Genomic DNA, 24,602 nt, shown 5'->3' with positions numbered 1-24,602 from the left:
CGCCACCTCGCCCGGCTAGTTTTTTGCATTTTTTAGTAGAGACCGGGTTTCACCGTGTTAGCCAGGATGGTCTCGATCTTCTGACCTCGTGATCCGCCCGTCTCGGCCTCCCAAAGTGCTGGGATTACAGGCTTGAGCCACCGCGCCTGGCCTCATGTGTTTACTAAATGTTAATGATGGGATTACTTTAAAGATAAATTGTAACATTTTAAGTAAAACGTTCATGTAAAACAAAAGTTTATTATATATTAGTTTTAAAATGAGCACTGCTTCAGAGTCAGGAGATTCTTAGTAAACCCACAAGTGTTGTGGCCTTGTACATGTCTTTTGACTGCTTTTTGCTTTCATTTTGTCACCTGCAAAATTGAAACTGTTAGATGAAATTATCTCTAAAGTGTCTTCTAGAGCCAAACATTTCTGATTCACTAATACTAAAGTCTGTAAGAGAGTTTCTCTAAGCCCAGGCAGTGCAGTTAAAAATATTTTCATTGTTTGCTTGTTGGTTATAGAGTGATAATATTTTTGCAGTTAGGAAGCTTGGATAGATGAGAAACCACACACATGACATAAAATGGTTTCTCAACAGAAAATCTGTGTAGCTCAAACTGGGGAAACAGACTTACAAATTTCTTTTGACAAAAGACATGTCACCACACAAGCAACTTAGGAAAGAACTCTGAGCATTGTTTTTCATAGACTTGGGACAATTCCCAAATATTTTTTTTCCTCAAAATAATATTTTTCATTCCAACTTATTAAAAAAGAAATTGGGGGCCGGGCATGGTGGCTTACGCCCGTAATCCCAGCACTTTGGGAGGCAGAGGCCAGTGGATCACCTGAGGTCAGGAGTTTGAGATCAGCCTGGCCAACGTAGTGAAACCCCATCTCTACTAAAAATACAAAAATTAGCTAGGTGTGGTAATGCATGCCTGTAGTCCCAGCTACTCGGGAGGCTGAGACAGGAGAATTGCTTGAACCCTGGAGGTGGAGGCTGCAGTGAGTCAAGAGCGTGACACAGCACTCCAGCCTGGGTGACAGAGTGAAAACAAAACAAACAAACAAACAAACTCCATCTGAAAACAAAACAAACAAACTCCATCTGAAAACAAAACAAACAAACAAAAACAAAAGTCTTCAAAGATCACGAGCTTCTGATTGAAATACTGCATCCACTCTGTCCACATGCTTCTGGCCCATCCATTCAGTTAACAATTATTATGTCCCAGGTGCTAGGCTGTGTCCTGGGGACTGAGGTAACAGAAATTACAGGAAAAAGCTCCTGCCACGTAGTAGTACTTTAGGGAGTAGTAGAGACGTTGGTTGGGAAAGAAGTGGTGCCAGAACGTGGCGGGGACTATCAGAGCTGGTTCAGAACGTAAGGAGCACAACCAGGGAATCACTAACTTTGTGTAATGGAGGGTTTTGTTTCAGTTGGATATTAAAAGATGAATAGAAATTTGCAGGCAGCAACAAGAGTTTGCATTCTAGGTGTGGGGGACTATATGATAGAAAGCCCACATTCAGGGTAATGTGATAAGACTCATTAATCTGAGAAAGATCCTTCTGGTTGTAGCCTTAAGGAAGGGTGAGAGTGGGAGCAGATGGAAAGTAAGGAAAACAGTTCGGAGGCGGCTTTAAAAGACCAGAAACGAAATAGGGCCAAGGCAAGAAGGGTGGAAGGTGAATGAGTCTGAGAGATGGATGTTTTTGCAGTGGAATGATTGTGTAAGGATGGGGAGTCAGAAGAAGCCATGAGAAGCTTGTGAGAGTTAAGAGGCCATAGCCAGTGTTGCGGTGGTAAATAAAACCTCCTACAATTAAATTATAGAGAGGTCAGTCCAAATGCATATACTGGGGATGATCGTTCCTGCGTAATAGTCTTTCACTTAACTTTTACTCGTTTTCACTTTCACGAAATAAATGGCCATGTCTTAGCCTGGGTCCAGGGTTCGACTGTGGGCTCTTCTGCAGTTTGGAAGTGCCGTCTGTGTTAATAGATATTCCCAACTCTCTGCAGATCTTCTCTCGAGGCTTGAGGGGCCCCATTCCTATCAGAAGCCTCTCATTTTTCTCTGAGGTAGAAAACTAAGGCATAGACTTCATAGGGAAGTTTATATGCAAGTGGTGACTTTCTGCGTGGGCCCTTGTGAGTGGAATGGGATGAGATACCCAGTGGCTTGCAGAGTTCTGGTGGGTATTTGATTGTTCTCCATTGGTAGTAACTTGATTGCTTTTACAGGGAGAGTTGTACTGGAAATTTACCCTCCCTGTCCCTCAGCTGGTTTGTTCCCAAGCCAGACCTGTCTGAAAATTGAAATGGAATACCTTTTCTTGTCTCAGGTTATCAGTTGTAGCTGTCAGGAATTTGTTACTGTCTGCTAAAGCCTTTTAACATGAAAATACGCTAAGGGCGGTGCATCTGTGAGTCATGTGGGAAGTTACATTATTTTATGGATGCAGAGAGGCACATAGACTCAGATTTATTCATAGGTGAAAGGGGAAAAGGAACAGAATTTAAAAGGGAAATCCTGAAAAATGTATAGCCGCTGTGGCTCTGCCTCTTTTCCTACCTGCGTCTCTTATACACCATGGGGTAGATAGAGTATAAGCTCAGTGGGTACAGAAGAGCTGCCTTTTTTCCCTCCTTTGGTCTTCTTAGCTGTCCCCACCAAGCCATGCCTATAATCGGTGCTTAGCAAGCCACTGGCTTAAGAGACTTTCTTTCTGCTCTGAGCGCAGCTCCTGAGATGGTGGGGATGGATGCTGATTAGGAAGTGTGTTCGCTGCCTTAGCATAAAGAATAAGTACAGTTTTCCTCGATTATTTTTTTCCAAGGGAAACTCTATGGGGAACATTGGTTTCACGCTGATCTTGGAGGGATTGGTTTAGAATTCTCTCTTTTCTGAGAATCCCTCCACATGCCTCCTCCAGGCTGCTGTCATGGTAGCTGCCCTTCTTTCAGCTACTTGCATTTATTGGGAAATATGCTATCTTCCTTCGGTTTGCACCCTGGTAACTCAGCTCCTTCAGTGTTTAGAGGGAAACGGGAGATGGAGAATCGAAGCACACCAGTGCTTTCTGGTGTTCTCTGCATGTGTTTGGAAGGAATGTAAAAGTAGCTAGGGCTTATCATGGTATCATAGCATCATAGGGTAGGAGACCTTTGGGGAAACTGAGGCTCACAAAGGCTAATAACTTTCCCTAAAGTCAGTGACTGCTAATGGCAGAGTCCTAGCGTCTGTACTTTTCCATACTTCACCGTTCATATGAAGGAGTCTGGGAAGGTCTCTTTTAAAATGTATCATGACCTCTCCTATAAACCTCAAGGTTACATATGTTAAAGAAATGTAGTTAGCTTTCTTCATGTGCCGAATTCTGAATCAAGCTGACCCAAACCCCCAAATCATTTCCACAGAGCAAAGGGGGGGGGAAAAAACAGGCAAATGTGAATCATGGGAACCTATTATAATGATATATAGCTTGTCATAACACATTATAATATTACAGCAAATATATTTAACTCACTGAACATTCTCAGGGGGCTCTTAGCTCCCTTTAAAAGCGTTCTCCAAGCCTCTGCAGCAAGATCGAGCTGCCTAGTCTTGCAATACTTCCACCTCACTTTTGACTAAACCACCGTTACGAGAATCCCTATTGAAAACCCCTACGCTGTTGCTGTTTCCCTGGGCTTAAAAGTATGTTTGGTTTTGTCAGTACCTGGAAACAGGAAGTTGAGATTTGAGGAGAAATCTTTGGCAGTTGTGCACTAAGCTTACTGGAGTCAGGAGTCTGTTGCCACGGAAACCACACTGCTGCCTCATTTATTAATGGAGGCTTGGTGAACTTCCGGAGATACTCTTAGCCTGTCCTGTAAATTCATTCTAGAGAAATGCAGGGTGACTTTTAAGAGATTTCTCTGTCGTTTCTCAAGCATTCTCTCCTGGGTCTTCATGAGCTCCAGAAAATTGCTTGTATGCGTTTCAGAACCGCTGATTTTTATCTAGCAAGCATGTCTGAAGGCCGTTTCCTTTTTTTCATGCTTAAATCGTGTTTATGCCTGTCTGCCTTGTTCAATAAGTGAATTTTTTTTTTATTATGCTGCCCTTAAGAATTACATGGATTTCAAATGAAGGACGAGGGAATAGAAAAATGAACTAAGTAAATATATTGAAAACCTTCTGACACTGACTTTAAGAGAGTTATAAGCATCAAAGCCTTTTCTAACTTTTAAAATTCTAAACTTAAAAAATGTAAAATGAATGGTTTATTTCTTCTAATTCCAGTGAGATATTTTAAGAACATTTGTCTGAGACATTTTCAAATTTTATTCTAATTTTACTAAACTACTTCTCTTCTGCTGGGCAGATTAACAGCATTGGAAGTTGCTTCCAGGAAAAAAACAAATTTTTTTTTTTTTCTAGCTAATTGTTTATCTGGGAGGATGCAAATGGTGGTTTTAAGTCCTTTAAGTCATCCATCATGCCTGGCAGCCTCTATTGTCTCATTGTTGGGTTTGAGCCAAGTCAGACCCTTTCTATTGGTCTTGGGAGGGTGCACATAGATCTGGCTCTGCCAAATCTGTGTTCACAAGGAGTCTGAGCCCAGCTCTTAGGGAAAGTAATGTTGGCAGATCCATAGATCCCCTCAGGTTGGAAAAGATCATGCATCCTCATTTCTTATGTCACATTGAAGTAGGAAGTAGCTCTCTATTCAAAGTAGAAGTGACAGGACTTGTTCTCTCAGTTCTTCCAGTGTCTATGAATTACTGTTAGCTTTTAAATGCGTTTTTGTGGATGTAATAAAATACTGTTTATAATCAGGTACAAAGTAAGTAATTACAATGTGGGAAATGAAATTCAACATAGCTTTGTCATGGTTTTTTGAATTTTAATTAAACCAGTCTTAGAGTAAATTATAAATGCTGCTGCTTTTGTTGTGACAAGTGACATTGACAAAATATTAATCTAATGGATTGTTATTAACAAAAGCTAAATGTCTTTTCAAATCTGCAGGGTTTGGTTGTTGATTTTGTTTTACTTTTCAGTTTGTGTTTTAAAAAATCTAGAGAAAAGAATAATGTTTTAAAACCACATGAAATAACTCCATGTATGAATATTTCATTGTTGATGTCTTGCCAGCCATAATTGCATACATCTCATTTATGGCACTGAAAACTTGTTCTTTTTTAAAATCAGATGTTTCTGTGGTCACTTTTTTGGTATCATTAAAACTGGAGCCGGGGTAAATAATCAACTATTGACAACAAAGCCTAATATTAAAGGAATAATCAGCCCATGTTCCTATTAGATCATTTCCGTTTTGTTTTACCATATAAATTAATGACATTTTGTTGGTTGTGAAGTCCTTTTATAGCTAAATTATTCAAGTTATTTTCTTTGGAAATTCTTTTAACTTGAATTTATATAATCTGTAAAGAATGTATATTAAATATTCAAAAACTTTTCTTTATGCCAGTTTCTTTCACCCATCGTGACTTAAACTTTTTTTGTTTTAGTGTTTTAATGTTTAAATAAATGTAAATAATTTAGTTACAAGGTCTTTATGGTAGTCCCGCCATTGTTTTTAATAAGACAAAATTTAATCCAAGGCTAAAAACACATTTGCTTATCTCTTTTTATTCTTAAGAACTAAGAGTCCAGAGGTTAGAGTGAAATCACCTTTTCCTCATAGCTTTTTCTTTCAACGTGTTAGAAATTCCTGTTTGAAAAGGAGAGCCAGTTCCTCCCCCTTTTTATGTTTGAGGGGATGATGGTAAAATCACATTATTCAGTCAGTTTCCACATGTGATTTGTTGCCTATATTTTTTTATCCAGGGATTAAATTGTTGTCACCACCAGCATCAAATCATTGGAGGGCAGGGGTAGGGAAGGTGTGAGACAGTTGGTTATAGACATCCAAATATGACGGCAGAAAAATCTCTGCAACAATATGGCAGTGGAGCATTTGCTGACTTCAGAGTGCCAGATCAACCCCAATATTTTTTTCAGGGATGCTAAACCTCTTGTAACTGCTAAATTGGATTTGTCACTGAATGAAGTATCAGCTGCTGTTGGACAAGACCATAAAAGCCAGCCGGCTGGCCCTTTGTAGGCCGGGCTTACCCAACGATTGATATGTTTTAGCACTTTTGGGATTATTGTGATTAAGAGGAAACCGTTCTGAATGAGCAAGAAAAGGGGGTAAGGACACACAGCCCACAGCTGGTGAGCAGCATGTGTTGGCTCCAAGAAAGTCACCATTACGGCTTTCTCCTGGTTCCTGCCCTGATGGACGGGTATGAAATCTTTTTTTTTTTTTTGAGACAGAGTCTCGCCCGTCACCCAGGCTGAAGGGCAGTGGCACGATCTCGGCTCACTGCAACCTCCGCCTCCCAGGTTCAAGCAGTTCTCTGCCTCAGCCTCCCGAGTAGCTGGGACTACAGACACCCACCACCATGCCTGGCTAATTTTTGTATTTTTAGTAGACACGGGGTTTCACCATCTTGGCCAGGCTGATATTGAACTCCTGACCTCAAGTGATCCACCCTCCTTGGCGTCTGAAAGTGCTGGGATTACAGACATGAACCACTGCGCTGGGCTTGAAATTTTTATATGAGGAAGTGGTGTCCTTATTTTCTCTAGTTGCAGCTCTCTCTTCAGGGAAAGAGACATTTGGAATGTTGTGGACTTGAGAATTCGGAATGCTTTCAAAGCACTATTGTGTGTGTGTGCAAACACACACACACAGTAGCTAGAAGTGTTAGTCCAGCACAGGAGTTAATTGAGTTAATGTGTAGGGAATTCAGTAATAACAACAGTGTCCTCTTTCGTTTCCCAGATCCAAAGCTCTGTAGCATGCATTAACAATGTACCTCCACGTAGTTTGTGTCTGCGCCTGTGTGCATGTGTGTGATGGCTAAATGGGAACTGCACAGCCAGTGGATTTGTGAACTCGAGCACCTGCACCTGGCTAAGGGTTTATTAAGTATGGAAACCATACTGTCTTTGTAGAACAGGTTTCGTCTCAAGAACTACCTGCCCCTTTTAGTGGTGGCCTTTTGCATGCATCGTGCACTAGCCAAGAGAAGTCTATCCAAGAGGCAGCTTGTGGAGTAGGTTGACGTTTGAATCTTTCCCAGTACTCCCAAATGCACATAGAATTGGTCGCCTCTCTGGCTGCCCCAGGGGGCTGTGCCTCGCTCATGTTCAGAGTTTGCTCAGCATACCACACAGGAAAGAGGCCGGCCTGCCAGGTCCTGTGGAGCGCCTTTCCAAGCCTGTGAAAGGCACGAATCATCCAGCAGCCGAGCATGCTTACAGCTGGCCCTTTGCTAGCTTTGATCTGCGAATCAGGCCACACCATGAATGCCCTTATTGTCATGTTATGTGTACACAGTGTGTGAATTATTGAAAATAGGGAGGCCTGAGCCTCATCTGGTAGAGATTACAGTGCAGGCATGCTGGGCGAAGGTCTGTAATTGAAAATCCCCAGATGCTGTTTATTTGGCCTTTGTCACATGACCTGCTGCAGGAAGATTGTCTGAACAAAATGTTGCCGGCATGGAGAGTGGAGCCCGCCCTCCCCCACCCCCCAGAGCCTCCACAGGCTCAGTCTGTGCACAGCTTAAACACCTGCCCAAAGGATTTTTAAAGGCTTAAAATAGATTCACTCATAGCATTTAAATAGAGGGCATCTTGCTTGTTGGTTTAAACTGCTTAAGCGGTTGTTGACTTGTGGAACCTTCTATCCACACAAGGGTTTGCTGGATAATTTCACTCTGAGATATCTTTACAAAGCAACATTCAGAGCCCAAGCCACATGAGTAGTTTGGGTTCTGCCTTTTTTTTTTTTTTTTTTTGGAAGTCAAACTTCTGTGTGGCAGATGAGCTTGCAGATAAAGCTACGTTGACTGTATATATTACTTCTGTCTGTAGAAGATATTGTGGGTACTGAGAATAAGGCCCTGAGTTAGCTTATCTGTCTTCCATTTGTCCGGTTCATTCTTACCTATTCTGCCTGTAAACAAGTTGAGGTGTTTCTTAGAAAATTTGTTTTTCTCAATTAAATACTGAATGTTACCCTCTCTTCTCAGTGGCTGATTGAAGCAGGATACTAAATCTGAAATTGATGAAGATCACAAGAATTGAAAACAGGGAAGATTGAGCTAATTTTGAAGTAAGAAGGACTTTAAGCTTTCCAGGTTCATTCTGCTAGGGAACAAAACAGCCACATACCCTCTTTCGTTGCCACTCTGTCTCAGCTGTGCTTATGGGTTCCTCTTTGATTTCTTGGAGCTTAAGAAGAGGAAAGATTCATGGGTATTTCTGCATTCCATAAGCATCCAACACGATTGTGAGCTCCTTGAAGGCAGGACCCCTGTTGCATTCTTCTTTGCATCCCCAGTGCCTGCCAGCACAATGCTTTCTCTGTCTTCCTGTGGCTTCCCCCTCCCTTTCTGCCTGCCCATTCAAAGAAGACAGTCACTGCCTCCCATGAGCCATGATGTCACTTATTCAGATATTTTTTCTTTCAGGAAGAGACTCAAGTCAGCAGTGGCAATATCATTAGGTAGCACATTCTTCATACAGGGCCAGAGGTTGGGAGGATGGAGTAGATGGGAGTAGGATGTGGGTCTTGCCTTCACAGAGCTCACAATCTGCCAAGGAAAAAGCAAAAACAGGCAGAATACAGTGTAGCAAGCTTGTGCTAGCAGTGCGCACCAAGTATGGTGAGCGGGAGGGGCAGACCCAGCCCACTTCTGGGGAGTGAGTGGAGGAAGTGCCAGCTGCAGAGGCCTGGCAGCTCAGGAATCATTGTTCAGTTTATTTGGTGGGGTGGGGGTGGGGGCGGTGGCCATTTCACACAAAGGAAATAGCACCCAACATGATAGGAATAAGGATTTTTAGAGACAGAAGTGTGTGTAGAGAGTGGCAGGAGAAAAGACAAAAACTGGTTTGCCCATGTAACATTTTAAGATTTCACGGACAGAATGTGTTTATGTGTTACCAAGATCATTAGAAATTTATTTTATTTTAGTTTAGTTTAGTTTTTAGAGACGGGGTCTTGCTATGTTGACCAGGTTGTTCTTGAACTCCTGGCCTCAAGCATTCCTCCTATCTTGGCCTCCCAAGGTGCTAGGATTATAGGTGTGAGCCACCATGCCTAGCCTGGAAATTTAAAAGGAGGGGAAAAACGAGGTGACTATCCTGAATCTAAAGCTCAACCGAGAAAGGTGATTTTCTTGGTTTGCTTGGTCATCAACTCCAGTGGGAGGCCTGTATCTTAGGCCACTGCTTTCTCTGTAGTCACTGGCTGATATGGGGTTACCTCTGGCTGCTGCTAGTTTTGAGATAGGTCAGATGTGGCTAGGGCAGTGGGGACAATGACCCAGAGCATGGCAGCCCTAGGAGGAAACATCTCTGGACACCTGTCTCAGGCCCTTCCTCAGTACATCTCCTATCCATGTAATCGTTCTGTCTTTGATTACCATTGTTTGGCTTCTAGCCTCCTTTCTCTTTCTAGACCATAAACTCCCTGAGGGCAGAGAGTGTGTATTATTCCAGCGTGTTTCTCTTCTAGAGCCTAGCACAATTCCTTTTATATAGAAAATATTCTATGAATTTTATTGAATGGGAGAGGGGAGTGCCTTGGGGCCAGATTATATAGGCCTTGGATGCTTAGAGTTGAGGCCTTATTCTGTATTGTGCATGAGAAATTAGAGAACTTTAAAGTGATGTGTGTACAATTCAGTCCATTTCATGGCTGAATTCTGCCCCCATCTAAGATTTTGTTCTCATTAAATGCTTAACAGTTGGTCTAATGTTAAGGAATAAGGAACTTGGAAGACAAAGCTGGATTCAAATCCCGACTGTACTGCTTAACTAGTTTGGGAACTTGGGCAAGTTTCTTAACTTCTTTGAACTGCAGTTTTTCAGCATGTATAAAATGCTGAGCTAGGTAGAATTAGGTGGATGTGAAGGTTAAATTTGTGGTAGATAAGCACAGTGCTTTGGCCGGGTGCAGTGGCTTATGCCTGTAATCCCAGTACTTTGTGAGGCTGAAGCAGGAGGATTGCTTGAGGCTAGTAGTTCAAAACCAGTATGGACAACACAGTGAGACCCCCCCATCTCTACAAATAATAATAATAATAAAAAATTAGCTGCGTATAGTGGCACACGTCTGTAGTCCCAGCTACCCGGGAGACTGAGGTGGGAGAACTGCTTGAAACCAGGAGGTCTAGGTGGCACTGAGTCATGCTCGCACTACTGTACTGCAGCCTGGGCAACACAGTGAGACCCCGCCTCAAAAAACAACAACAAAAAAACCCACAGTGCTTTGCATAGTTATGCATAGTAGATATGCAGTGCATGTAATTGCCCAACTTTGTTTTTTTTTTTCTTTCTTTTTATTTTGAGATGGAATCTCGCTCTGTTGCCCAGGCTGGAGTGCAGTGGTGCTCTCTGGGCTCACTGCAATCTCCGCCTCTTGGGTTCAAGCGATTCTCCTGCCTCAGCCTCCTGACTAGCTGAGATTACAAGCGCATGCCACCAGGCCCAGCTAATTTTTTGTGTTTTTAGCAGAGATGGGATTTCGCCATGTTGGCCAGGCTGGTCTCGAACTCCTGACCTCAAGTGATCCCCCTGCCTTGACCTTCCAAAAGTGCTGGAATTACAGGTGTGAGCCACCATGCCCTGCTTTTGCCCAACTTTCTATAGCCTTGCACCATCTCTAAACCCTGCACTAGTGTTTCATTTAGCTTATTCCTCAAATTTCAATTTCTTCAGATTGAGGGCATTTTAAAAATGTCATTTCTTCTCATCATACTTTCCATATTATTATTAGATTACTGAGTGTCTAGACATTTAAAAGGAGTATCTTCAGCATGTTTTCTAAGCAGCAAGTCGTCCCTGAGCATGCCATTTTGACTTAATGGTTGCATGACTTACCTTTGTGTAGCTATTGTTATAGCAGCTTCGGAAGTTGATACAATTCTTCTGGTGATAGTTATGTTTTTACAACAAGAACTAAATACTGGACGTCCAGTGAGGGACATGCTGTTTAATGCAATGCCTACAACCTATTCATAGGCTTTAATTTACAGTCTGTCACAAATTTTAAGAATTTTGGCTATACTTACCCTCTGGCAAAAACCTCATTCCTGCTATTTATTCACTGAAGAATCTATTTCAAATTAAAAGATGACTGTAGCAAGCATGTAGCTTGCATAGTGCCCTCTTGATGTTAAGATATCACAATAAATGCTCTGTTTACTTGGGAACAATTTTTAGGACCATAACAGTTTGAAAACTGAAGAGGATGTAAAGATTGGAAAAGATGTTCAATTTCAACAACATTATAACAATAGAAGCATCATGGGTTTATACCAGATGCCATGTAGTATGGTGTCCTGAACAGGAAGCCTTTTTTTTTTAACCCCTTTTAGGACCTTATATATCAGTTCAAGCAATGAAGACATATAAGCCCGGTGCAGTGACATTACATTACAGTTAAAGAACTGGGCCAGGTGCGGTGACACAGGGCTATAATCCCAGCACTTTGGGAGGCCAAGGTGTGTGTATCACCTGAGGTCAGGAGTTCGAGACCAGCATGACCAACATGGTGAAACCCTGTCTCTACTAAATAACAAAAGATTAGCCGGGTGGAGGCTCATGCCTGTAATCCCAGCTACTTAGGAGGCTGAGGCAGGAGAACAGCTTGAACCCAGGAGGCGGAGGCTGCAGTGAGCCGAGATCGTGCCTTTGCACTCCAGCCTGGGCAACAAGAGCGAAACTCTGTCTGGAAAATAGTTAAAGGACCATTTTAGAGCCCCTGAAGGTGCCGGAGGCTTCCCATTTTCTGTTACTAACGCATATAGCAGCCCTCCAGAGTAGGAGCTATTATTTCCGTTTTACAGGTAAGGAAATAGAGGTCTAGAGGAGTTGAGCAAGTTTCCCAAGTTCACACAAATCATAAGTCCATTTTCCTCAGAAAAATCTAGACAGTCATACCTCTGAGTCAAAGAACCAGAAATCGGCAGCATTGTATCATTAAAGATTCTTCATTAGAGACTAGCAGTGTTTAGCACTTCAAATGTGTGGATTTCACACTTCTCTAAGGCCAAATAATTAATAAATAGAGGCTCTTAGCAAAGTTTTTCATTAACAAGACTTTCTTGGGTTAATGTTAAGATTAGCTTTTTTTTGGACCAGTTCCCTATGACTGTGGCTTGGGGAAGTGGCAGGGGCATGGGTGTAGAGCATGAAGAAGCAATGAGCATGCGTTGGCCATAAGAGACCAGAACAAAGGTCTGGAAAATTGTGCCACTTCTCACTGAAATAGTTGCAACTTTAAAAGGATTTACACATTTCAGGTGATACTGGCAGTGCTGTCTAATTTTCATAATCTTTTTCTAGATCTTTTCTTCGGATTTTCTTTATGCAAAAGAGGTGAGCTCATTCATTTGTTTATTAAAACCATTTATTGAGCAAGACACGGAAAGAAAAAGTATTTCATGATCTCACTTATATGTGGAATCTTTAAAAAAAGTCATATATATACAGAGTAGAGGAAAGACAACAGCGAGGATACTAAGAACCAGAAGAGGAGAGAGGAAATGGATATGTAGGTCAAGATACAAAGTAGCAGATATGTGGAATGACCAAGTCTAAAGATCTAATATACAACATAAGGACTATATAGTTAGTAGAATTATACTGGCACTTTTAGGAGGATTTTAGCTATTCTTGTCACACACAAAAAATAACTATGCGATGATAGCTATGTTAATCTGCTTCACTATAGTAGCCATTTTATTATCCATATGTATTTCATAATATCATTTTGTAAACTTCAAATATATGCAATAAAATTTATTTTAAAAAGAAAAAAAATGGCCGGGCACGGTAGCTCATGCCTGTAATCGCAGCACTTTGGGAGGCTGAGGCAGGCAGATTACCTGAGGTCAGGAGTTTGAGAACAGCCTGACCAACATGGTGAAACCCCATCTCTACTAAAAATACAAAAAGTTAACCAGGCATGGTGGCGGGCAACTATAGTTCCAGCTGCTTGGGAGGCTGAGGCAGGAGAATCACTTGAACCTAGGAGGCAGAGGTTGCAGTGAGCCGAGATTGTGCCACTGCACTTGAGACTGGGTGACAGAGCAAGACTCCATCTCCATAAAAAGGAAAAAAACAAAACAAAAAAACTATGTATTGAGCACGTACTTAATAGCTACCAGATCTGGGGTCACAGAGAACCAGACAGGTGCTTTACCATGGAGCAGTCACTATCCTAGGAGGTGGGTGAATAGTCTGTAGATAAGTAATGGCAGTGCAGCAGTAGCAGGGGTGCATGCTCAGTACTTGAGGTTACAAAGCAGGAAATGACTAACTCAGTTTGGATGGCTCCCAGCAGACATCGGGGAGAAAGTGTTCCAGGTGGGGCTTACGGGGACGAATAGGAGTTTGCAGGCAAAAGAGAAGAGAAAGAACATGTAAGGATAGGTGGTTCCACAAAGGCATGGAGGTATCTTTGGAAAAGAATGACAGTGGTCTGGGAACTCTGTGAAGATCCACATACTAGAATAGAGGAGCCCTATACAGGTGTGAGCTCTTAGCTTTAGGTACCAGGCTAAGGAGTTTGTGTTTTGCTTGTAGTGGATTGAGGACCTGTTGGTATAGGAAGGCAACATAACTAGATGTGGAGGTGAAAGAAAAGGTAAATGCCTGCAAAATGAGTGGCAGGAAATGTTGGGCCGCTGAGAGCCTGTGGGTAGCAGTCTATTTAGGTCACAGTTGGGGGCAGCAAGTTCAGGTTCCATTAAATCTCATCTTTTTTCTTTCTTTCTTTGTTTTTTTTTTAAGACAGAGTCTCACTCTATTGCCCAGGCTGGAGTGCAGTGGCGCAATCTTGGCTCACTGCAACCTTTGCCCCCTTGGTTCAAGCAGTTTTCCTGCCTCAGCCTCCCTAGTAGCTGGGATTACAGGTGTGTGCCACATGTCCAATGAATTTTTGTATTTTTAATAGAGATGGGGTTTCACCATGTTGGCCAGGCTGGTCTCGAACTCCTGGCCTCAAATGACCCGCCCGCCTTGGCCTCCCAAGGTGCTGGGATTGATTACAGGCGTGAGCCACCATGCCTGTCCTCCATTAAATCTCATCTACACTTTAAGTGTATGGGATACCAAGATGTAGAAGGCATGGACTGTACCTTGAAGAAGCTTGTAGTCTGTTACACAGGGAACTCAGCAGAGTCTGATTGTGGGCGGTGCCCTGACACATGAAGCAAGGAACTATGAGACCAGGAAAGAATGGTGAATCTCATGCTGCTTGCCTAGTTAAGAGTCAAGCCATCATTCCCCTCGTATACTAAGTGATTTGTTTTTAACTCATAGCACGTTTTGTGTCACTTTATAATATTACGGTGTTTCCCAGTCACTGGTCTGGTAAAGTGAGCTCTGGGCACCTGGCTGCCTGGCTTACCCCTCTCCATACACTTCACGTCTAGCACATGTTTCAGGCACGTGTCAGGTGAGATTTCGTGGAGGAGACATCTGAGCTAGACCTGGAAAGATTTTCCTTGGTGGTCTTAAGGGGTATCGCAGCTGTAATACCTTAGCATGGCAGGATGGATTCAGGGAACTGGAAGCTTGGTATGTATTTTAATGGTGGTAAAATGAATTAAGGTGGTGGTGGTGTGTCATGAAAAATAGTTAGGGGCCAGATGGTGGGGACAATACTGAACATCAGACTAAAGCAGTTTATTCCTTTAGATGTGGGCAGTAGGAGCCATGGAAGTTCTTATAACTGAGAGTGGTGTTTTAGGTAGCTGTGTAGAGGATGGATTAGAAAGAAAAATGATTGGTTGGGCGCAATGGCTCACACCTGTAATCCTAGCACTTTGGGAGGCCGAGGCAGGCAGATCACGAGGTCAGGAGATCGAGACCATCCTGGCGAACACGGTGAAACCTCGTCTCTACTAAAAATACAAAAAAATTAGCTGGGCGTGTTGGCGGGCCCCTGTAGTCCCAGCTGCTCCAGAGACTGAGGCAGGAGAATGGTGTGAGCCCGGGAGGCGGAGCTTGCCGTGAGCCAAGATCTTGCCACTGCACTCCAGCCTGCGCCACAGAGCGAGACTCCGTCTAAAAAAAAAAAAGAAAAGAAAAATGATCAGAGGCATAGTTACAGTATCAAGGCTAGTCAAACTATTCATTAGAGGATTAAGAAAGTGATTATGTGGTGTATCTTTATTGCCTCGTAGAGAGTGAGCCACTAAGAAAACTTCATTCATATTTATGTTTCATCTAGAAATAGTTAACAACAGAAATAACTTCTATCTAACATAGCAGTGTTGTATTCACTACACAGCCTTAGACATTTTTACTTGCTCATCTCTTTCAGACTCTTGTAACCCAATGCAAATGTGTAGTTTGTAAGCAGTTCCTCTAAGATGCAGGAGTTCTATGGAGTCAGCACGTGATAATGTTATCAGCTGCTGTTGACTGATACAAACTCCTGAGAAGGTGGGACTTGAGTTATCGCCAGACACTTGCAGGGATATGAGATAGAAGTTCTGAGTAACCAGGAGTTAACACAGCCTTTCTCTGCATGTTCTTTCTCTGAAAGCTGTTTTTTATAAGCCCCTGGGTGAATGCAGACACATATTTTCTCCAGGGATTGCTATTGTTTACCACCTGAGGGCCGTCAGTCCTTTGGTGAACTTCTAGTTTGGGAACAAGTAGTACCAGCCCCTGGCAACCCTGAATGGGCGGCCTGGCCATTTCTGGTGATTTTCCACATTGGTGCTGATTTCTGGTCAATGATTTATATTGGGGATTAACCGAGACCTTGCTGTCTGAACTTCCTCATTGGACATGCTGTGAGACTGGTTCAGAGGCTGTTTTTCATGAGCCTGTCCTTACACCTAATCTTAGCCTGTGCCCCTTCTCCCTCCCTGGCTCTCCGTCCCTCTCACTCCGTCATTTACTCCATCAGTATGTACCCACTGAGGACCTGCCATGTTCTCAGCACTGGGTGCACAGTGATGAGCAAAACCCAGTTTGTGCTCTGGGCTCCTGTAGACTTCTCTGTCTGGTAGTAGAGGGATGGGCACATGTTCATCTGGTAGTCATTCAGATAAATGGAACATAGTAGCTCTACTGCATGCTGTGAGCGAGAGGCGTAGGGTCCTGTGAGAGCGCATGTTAGGGTGATCTGACCAGTTCTCATGGGTTAGAGTTCTTCCAAACAAGACATAAGCACCTCCAAGGCAGAGATGGCATATTTTCTTTTTCTTTCTTTTTTTAGACAGGGTCTCACTCTGTTGTCCAGACTGGAGTACAGTGGTGTGATCTTGGCGCACTGCATGCTTGAACCCCTAGGTTCAAGCGATCCTCCTGCTTTAGCCTCCTGAGTACCTGGGACCATAGGCAGATGCCACCATACCTGGCTGATTTTTTTTTTTTTTTAAAGAGATAGGGTCTCACTCTCAGCCAGGCTGGTCTCAAACTCCTGGGCTCAAGTTATCCTCCTGCATCAGCCTCCCAAAGTGCTGGGATTACAGGCGTGAGCCACTCCACCCAGTTTGAGATGGCATCTTCTTACCCCCATAATTTTAGCATGTTGTTTGTGTTCCATTCACACACAGTCCATGTGTGACCAGTGGATGACTGGCCAGCTTCTGTAGGCCTCCTTTCTTTTCTACTGTTGCTGGGACAAGTTGCTATGGCATCAGTGTAGAAGAAATGGTTAATTAGTAGCTCCTCACAGGTTAATAAATGTTCTTTACTGCTTCCTCTGGCAGTATCCACAGATACATACCTCCTAGATCTTCAGGAGGATGGATGGGGAGATAAAACACCCCCATTCTGTGGACCTCTCCCAAGACAGTGACATGTGGTTCCCTTAGTGTCCCCTTCATCTATACTTTTTAGTTGTTGGCTTTCTTTTTCTTTCTTTCTTTTCTTTTTTTTTAGACAGAGTCTCGCTCTGTCACCAGGCTAGAGTGCTGTGGCGTGATCTCAGCTCACTGCGACCTCTGACTCCCTAGTTCAAGCAACTCTCCTGCCTCAGCCTCCCAAGTAGCTGGGATTACAGACATGTGCCACCATGCCCAGCTAATTTTTGTATTTTTAGTAAAGACGGGGTTTTACCATGTTGGCCAGGCTGGTCTTGATCTCTTGACCTCGTGATCTGCCCATCTTGGCCTCCCAAAGTGCTGAGATTCCAGGCATGAGCCACCGCGCCTGGCCAAGTATTGGCTTTCATATCCTAAAATATTTTTTTCCTTTTGATGAACCCCAGCTGATAAAAATGGACTCCATGGGCTGGGCACAGTGGTTCACAACTGTAATCCCAGCACTGTGGAAGGCCAAGGCAGGAGGAGGATCACTTGAGACCAGGAGTTTGAGACTAGCCTGGGCAACATAGTGAGACCTCTGTCTCTACAAAAAAAATTTAAGAATTAGCCAGGCATGGTGTACCTGCCTGTGGTCCCAGCTACTTGGGAGGCTGAGGTGGGAGGATCACTTGAGCCTGGGGGGTCAAGGCTATAGTGAACCATGATCATGCCACTGCACTCTAGCCTGGGCAGCAGAGCTAGACCTTATTAAAAAAAAAAAAAAAAAAAAAGAAAGGAGTGGTGGGGGCATATGACTAGAAGGCAGTTTAACACTGTCTTGTAGAATCTTGCCTGAGAAGTTTCTTTGGAAAGCACTCTCCCCATGCTTTGTGCTGATGCCGGCGTGGGTCCCCTGTGGAAGACATTGTTCTTTGCTTCTTTCCACTGGGTTATCTTTTTCTTTCTTTTTTTTTTTTTTAACTTTACGTTGATGATCTGGTGCCAAACTGGGACTACAGGGATGTAGGAGCCTCTTTTCTGACCTGAAGAATGACTCGATCCGTAAATGTTGAGCCACCTGGGAAAGGGAGGCAGAGAAGAGATTCCTGTCATTAGTTCTTGTTGCCAAGGACTTTATGACCTGATTGCAATCATGACACGTGCTGAAATGATATCACGTAGGGCAGAAAAAGATACGCGTTACCAGCAAAGAAGCCCAGGTTAAAGGCTTTGAATGTGTAGGGAAAGGGGAGGCCTCCACCAGCTGGAAGGCTCATGAAGGATGAGGCCTTGGGAAGATAGGCAGAAACCAGACATGCAGAAATGGGCAAGGACAGTACAGGCCATGACAGCAGTTGTGCACCCATGTACAAAGTTCAAGGTGTTCACAGGAAACATTCGATAATCTAGTAGTACTACTGGACTGAGTTAGGGTTTGTGGGGTGGGGGATATGTGGAAGACCCTTGTTTGATGTAGCTTTGGTCTAGCATTCGAGGGAAATAAGTTTTCTTTCTGATTTTCATTGTTTTAATATGGAAGAAGGGGGTGGAGAACCCTCACACATCCCTCCCGGTGAAGGGAAAGGGCCAGCAGATGTTTCCTTAGAGAAGCCAAGCTAGAGCTCCTTCCTAGGCCCAGGGCAGTCCAGTCCTGCATGGGTGTGAGTTTGCCTTAGGACTGGCCATGGCCCGGGAAGAGGAGCATTGCATTTGTTGCTTCTTTCTTGGTGGCTCCCTGACTCCATTCAATTACAAAGTGGCTCTTACACTGTTAAAGCTTGAGTGTCTCTGGGCTACAATTTCTAGCCACAGACCTTCATTTGCTGTGCCTCAAACATGACCTTGAGGCCACATCCCATTATATATACAGCCCACAACAACGTTAACCAGTCTTCTATCTGGTAAGGCAAGCACAGTGCAAACTCCATGCCTTTCTGCTGGGATCTCTCTCTGTATTGCCCCTTTAGCAAGAATTTCCATGGCAATCCAAGATGCAAGAGAAGCCAGTGATGGGCTCACTTCGAACTGTGTTATATTATTTAGGGAAAAATAAAATAAAATGAAATAAAAACTAGATTACAGTGCCTGGAGAGGATCACAGTGTAAAAGTGACAGGTCAGGCTGTGTTTGTCCTTGCTGCTTATGTGCAGCCAGTGGGAAAAACAAGGGCAGCTACAACTACAGCATCTGAGGCTTAAAGAGGTGACATACTGTGCATTTCTAAAGGAATTTTTGTGTTACAGAGAAGCTTTATATCTCTCTCTAACACATTAGAGAGGTGTGGTGTAAGGCACAAAGGAAGACGGTCCCCAGGTGACTGCAGGATTGTTTTAGGAAAATAATAATTAAAGTTAACTTTATTGAGAGTCATTTTTGTAGCATCAGGTTTACTGAATCAAGCACCACTCTGTGTGTGTGTGTGTGTGTGTGTGTGTGTGTGTGTGTGTGTGTGTGTGTGAAGATCATGGCTGCAACAGGACTATGCTGTGTAGCTTGGAGAACCACTTTCAGTTACATCAGTGATGGTGCTGCTTATCTTCTGGCCCTTAGGAAATGCTGCATCTTAGTAACATGATTAAAATCCAGGGCTGTGGAATCTGTAAGCTCACCCCTTTGGAGGGCAGGGCTGTAGAAATATACATAAGGGCCAGTGCAGTGGCTCATGCTTATAATTTTAGCACTTTAGGAGGCCAAGATGGGCGGATCGCTTGAGTTTAGGAGTTCGAGACCAGCCTGGGCAACATAATGAAATCCTGTCTCTACAAAAAAATACAAAAGTTGGTCTGGTGTGGTGGAGCAAGCCTGTAGTCCCATGAGCTACCACAGTCCCATGCTACTTGGGGAGCTAAGGCAGGAGGATCGCTTGAACCTGAGAGGTTGAGGCTGCAGTGAGCTGAGTTCGTGCCACTGCACTCCAGCCTGGGTGATAAAGTGAGACCCTGTCTCAAAAAAATAAAAAAAGAAGGAAATATAGGTAGGGCTTAGGATGTCATGTCAGGGCCACTGACAAGACTCTCTTCAGAACCTAGTTGATATCAACCATGCATATACAATCCCAAACAGCCAAAAAGATCTTCCAGAATTGTTTGGAATGGCATACTTCCTTAAATGGGTAAGTATAGTTTAATTCTGGAAACATTTAGAATTAAACATAGAAAATGTTAATAGAATTAAAGCCATAGTGTTAATGTTTTTGATTTAAAGGATTTATGTATATTTGATATTTCAAGTAATTAAAAAAAATAATTTGGCCTAGGTAACAGATCAGCCTGTATTTCAGAATTAAAATGTACAATGAATTAGCTGATTTAGACATTTGATTTGGGGGAAGGTTGAAATTGTACTAGTTTTATAAGCAATATTTTAGTGCATTTAAGAGAATTTATTAGGTTTCTAAGACTTGTTTCAGGGAAGATTTTATAATTTAAAGCAGGTAGTTCTAATATTTAAAAGAAATAATTACTATTCATGGCTTGAAATATAGATGAAAGAAAGAACATGGGTTTTTGAAAAGCAAGGACATGAGAGTTAAGACGAGCTTTTAATGAAATAATGACTGCAGCATAATGCCCAGGCCACAGTACTCAGTAAGGACCTGTTGAAGTCATAATTTTTAGAAGTCACTGAACAACAGGATACGTTCTGAGAAATACATCATCAGGTGATTTTAGTCATTGTTAGAAAATCATCAAGTGTGCTTACGTAAACCTAGATGGAATAGCCAACTACACACCTAGGCTGCAAACCTGTGTGGTGTTACCGTACTGAATACTGTAGGCCATTGTAACACAATGGTAAGTATTTGAGTATCTCAACATAGAAAAGATACAGTACAAACATGCCGTTATAATTTTATAGGACCACCATCATGTATGCAGCTCATTGTTGACCAAAATGTCATTATGTGGTATGTGATTGTACTTCAGTCAAAGTATGAGTTGACACTGTTTAACTTTAAGGGGTGCCATTTGTATAGGCTGTGGTACAGAGTCAAATAGGGCTGTCTTGGATATTGATTTTATTCTTTCAACCCCAAGTGCTGCAAGAAATTGAAAATTAGTTCTATAGGTTTTGTGTCACACCCATCAAGCTATTCTGTCTGTTTTCCCAGAAAATAAGCAAGTTTGAGGGTAGGCGACATTTTTGTCATCTGGACAAAGTTCTGACGAAATTGTATGTAATACAGAGTGGTGGATCTATTTCACCTTGGCCACTCAAATAGCCCTGAACAGGATGCACAGTGAGGCCCCAGGCTAGAGGATGCTTGGCTTGTCTGCAGACATTGTCATTTAGCTCTGGCTTCTGGTAATTAGGTACTCCTAGCTGGGCTCTGCTGTCAGCAAGCCTTCGAGACAAATTGCAAAATCTGTACAACCATCTGAGAGATGGAGAAGTAGATGCAATGACACTACAGGAGATATTGGTAGTTCTCAAAAGTTTGAAAGAGAATGCTTGGAAAAGCAATCCTCAAAACTGAATTTAGAGGTCCTTTTCCTGTGGTAAAAAGGTTCAGTCACAGAAGCAGGATCTGAGAAGATCTTGCAGGCAGGAATGATAGACTGAATCTAAGGGGATGAAATGGAGTAGAAAAAATGTAAAGTTCTGTTTTGAGGTCTGAAAATCTCAGCTATGCATTAAAAAGACTGGAAACAGGGGTAGGGACTATCCAAAGAGGAACCCATATGAAAAAGATCTAGGAGTTTAAGTTGGCATATATTGATAATTTATTGTGCTCCTTAAAAATTTAATGCAGTGTTTGGCTGCATTAACAGAGGTAGAGTATTTAGGATGAGAGAGGTCATAAACTCACTCTGATGCTGTAGCAGGAGCACTGCCACACTTCTGGACTTTGAGCTTTGAAAGGAAAACAGACAAAGGATGGTCACAGGATGGTGTGTGGGATGTTCCAAAGCTTGTCAGATAACAAAGGAACACAGAAGGTTTAGCTTGTGTACAACTCTAGGAGGACCTGAGAGCTGCCGGTAATATCTGAAAGGCAGTTATATAAATAAGGGACTGGACTTCTTGTTAAGAGGAACAGGAAGGATCTGGGATGAAAGTTAAAGCAGACCCCCCAAAGAAGAAGGGTCTTCTTATTCGTAAATATGTTCTAAGATAGAATGGGCTACTTCCTCAATTTTAGAAGTGCTGACTTAGGCTTATGAGGACTTAGACTTTCAGGAATGGGAATGGATGACCCAGGGATACTTTCTAGCCCCAAGATTTCATGATTCCTTTGCCTTCCAGTGGTGACCATGTCCTGCACAGTCCCAATACTGGCAGGTGGTGGACAGAGCCATGACTATAGGACATTCTAGGCAGTGATGAGAGAGTCTTTGGAATTCTCAGACAAGATTTCCCTAAGGACATTTTGATGTTGGTCTTCAGTGTTTCCAGTTCTTCAGTCTGCTAGGGAAGATCTGGGGGATATGGTCACTTCCTTTCAGCAGAGGCTGTGTTATTTCCTTATTCATTCTTTTCTCTGTGCCCAGCGGTGTGCTAGGTGCTAGGGGTACTTTGAGGAAGAAGACAGAGTTCTTCCCCTCTTCAAGTATGCAGTATACCTGGGAAGAAGTGAGGCAGCAAACACAAATTTTACAACTAGCTATAAAGTTATAAATACTGTTACAGTTTGGGTACATCCTAGGAAGGAGAAGTGCAGTTTGTGCCACCATGGGGGTGTAGAGCAAGACAACCAAACCTAGTTGGGCAATTAGAAAAGACTTCCCCAAAGAAGTGACATCCAAGTGAGGCCTTGAAGGAGAAGTAGCATTTAGCACAATTGTCTCAGGCTGGTAAAGCACTTGAGTGAATGCCACAGCAGCGGGCTTCAGACTTGTTCTTGACCAAAGGAATTTTTCACAAGGATGGAGCTGAGCTGATACAAAACCAGCCAACAGTAGTGCTATGAAATGGTGGTTTTCCGTTTACTGTATAGAGTATGTAGAAATAATTTCAGTTCCTGGTATTTAGAACAAGTTGAAGTCGTAAATAGGAGCTGCTCAGAAGAACCCATGTCTTGATGAGTGATTTTTATTTCACGTGGTATCTTAGTAATACATTTCTCTGCTTAGCTTCTGGGGATATTTTTTCCTATTATATTATGGTTTTCTGAAGTCAGGTTATCTAAGACTTCTCAGTTTCCTTGTGGGATACGGATAAAAGGTTTTTGTTTATACTTTTGGGCATCGTTCTTTCCCCAGAAGGTTATATAACTTGGAGGAGATTGAGTCATTTTTTCACTGACTACCTTTAGGGGATGTCTGCTTTCGTACGGTTAGCTTCTTGTCATTGTAGGGCTTCCATGGCCACAGCAGCTCATTCATTCTCTTGTGACTGTGATTCTAGCTGGAGTTAACTATGAGTAGAAACTTGAATGAGAAGGAAAAGGAATATGAACGTGAATATGAAAAATCAAAGACTAGAAGAGAACTGGGTTTATTCCCAGACTAATCCTTGTTTGTATTTGTTGCTTATTTGAGTGAGCCACCACCCATTTCGGTATCAGCATACAAACAGATAAAAAGGCACATCTTAAAAAGATAAATTTCGGCTGGGCGTGGTGGCTCACGCCTATAATCCCAGCACTTAAGGAGGCCGAGGTGGGCAGATCACGTGAGGCCGGGAGTTCGAGACCAGCCTGACCAACATGGAGACACCTCGTCTCTACTAAAAATACAAAATTAGCCAGGCGCAGGATTACATGCCTGTAATTCCAGCTACTCAGGAGGCTGAGGCAGGAGAATCACTTGAACTTGGGAGGCGGAGGTTGCCGTGAGCCAAGATCGTGCCATTGCACTCCATCCTGGGTGACAAGAGTGAAACTCCGTCTTAAAAGAAAAAAAAAAAGAAAATATAAATTTCTATTCTCAGATGCTGGTCTAAGTTTAAATTTAAATGCCTTTCATCTTAATTTTTCCTGGTAAACATTTTTGCAGACAATTGTGCTGTTTTATTTTTCTAGCATTAGTAAACACATAGTTGTAATTTTAAAATTCTTGATTCTGAATTCTGTTTCTTGCTTTCAGGGGCTTTGTTGGTTTGGCTTTTTGGTAACCCACCTCATGGTAAATTCTTCTATCTTTCAGGTAGGAATGAATTGATAGCCAGATACATCAAACTCAGGACAGGCAAGACGAGGACCAGAAAACAGGTAAAATAACCCACCTGGAAATTGTGCATGTCAGCGAATGGCCCACAAAGGCATTTTGGCTGCAGTGGCTGGCTATGCTTTGGCTCCTAGGAGCCCCCAATTTGAGTTCCCTGTAAGGACGTCAGTGTTGGAGGTATTTTAAATTGGCTCAGTTTTCACTGTTCATCATTTCAGTGACCCTTTATTATGTGGTCTTACAAGTTCCTTTTATACTCATGTGGGAAAGTGTCACTGCTAAGGACAGTGTGTGAACTGCTCCTGTGTGGTATTTCAAAGCTAACATTTCTTTCCCAAAATGTGTGCCTGCGAACATTGCAAAAACTGCAGGTGCAAATGCACTTGCAGGTCATGAAATTTTGAGATTTTGTGCATTGTAAAATCCTGGAACGATTATATATTAGTCATAATTTCAATGAAAAAGTAACACCAGCAGCCTTGAGTACTGGCCTTAATGTAATGCTAAATGATGTGAGTCCAGGGAACTGTTGCTTTTTAAGCGATGGCTTTTTGTCAGTAGCTGCTGTGACTGAAATGAAGTTACAACTTCAATACCTCTGTGCAGAGCAGTATCAGGAATTCTCTGCCCTTTGTCAGAGTTCTGCCTTCCCTCGT

The 24,602-nt window shown here is 42.7% G+C and overlaps 1 protein-coding gene across 1 annotated transcript in view; it reads left to right on the top strand.

The window, feature by feature from the left end:
* The window catches only part of TEAD1 (TEA domain transcription factor 1), a 271,809-nt gene that overhangs the window by 164,676 nt on the left and 82,531 nt on the right, over positions 1-24,602 (top strand). The window contains 1 exon segment of the mRNA NM_001435829.1: positions 23,926-23,990. Within this exon segment, the coding sequence (NP_001422758.1) occupies positions 23,926-23,990 (65 nt within the window).

Source organism: Macaca mulatta, chromosome 14, assembly GCF_049350105.2.
Source record: "Macaca mulatta isolate MMU2019108-1 chromosome 14, T2T-MMU8v2.0, whole genome shotgun sequence".
Taxonomy (NCBI): Eukaryota; Metazoa; Chordata; class Mammalia; order Primates; family Cercopithecidae; genus Macaca; species Macaca mulatta.
The sequence above is the reverse complement of the archived record's forward strand: the minus strand, read 5'-3'. Positions and strand labels throughout refer to the sequence as shown.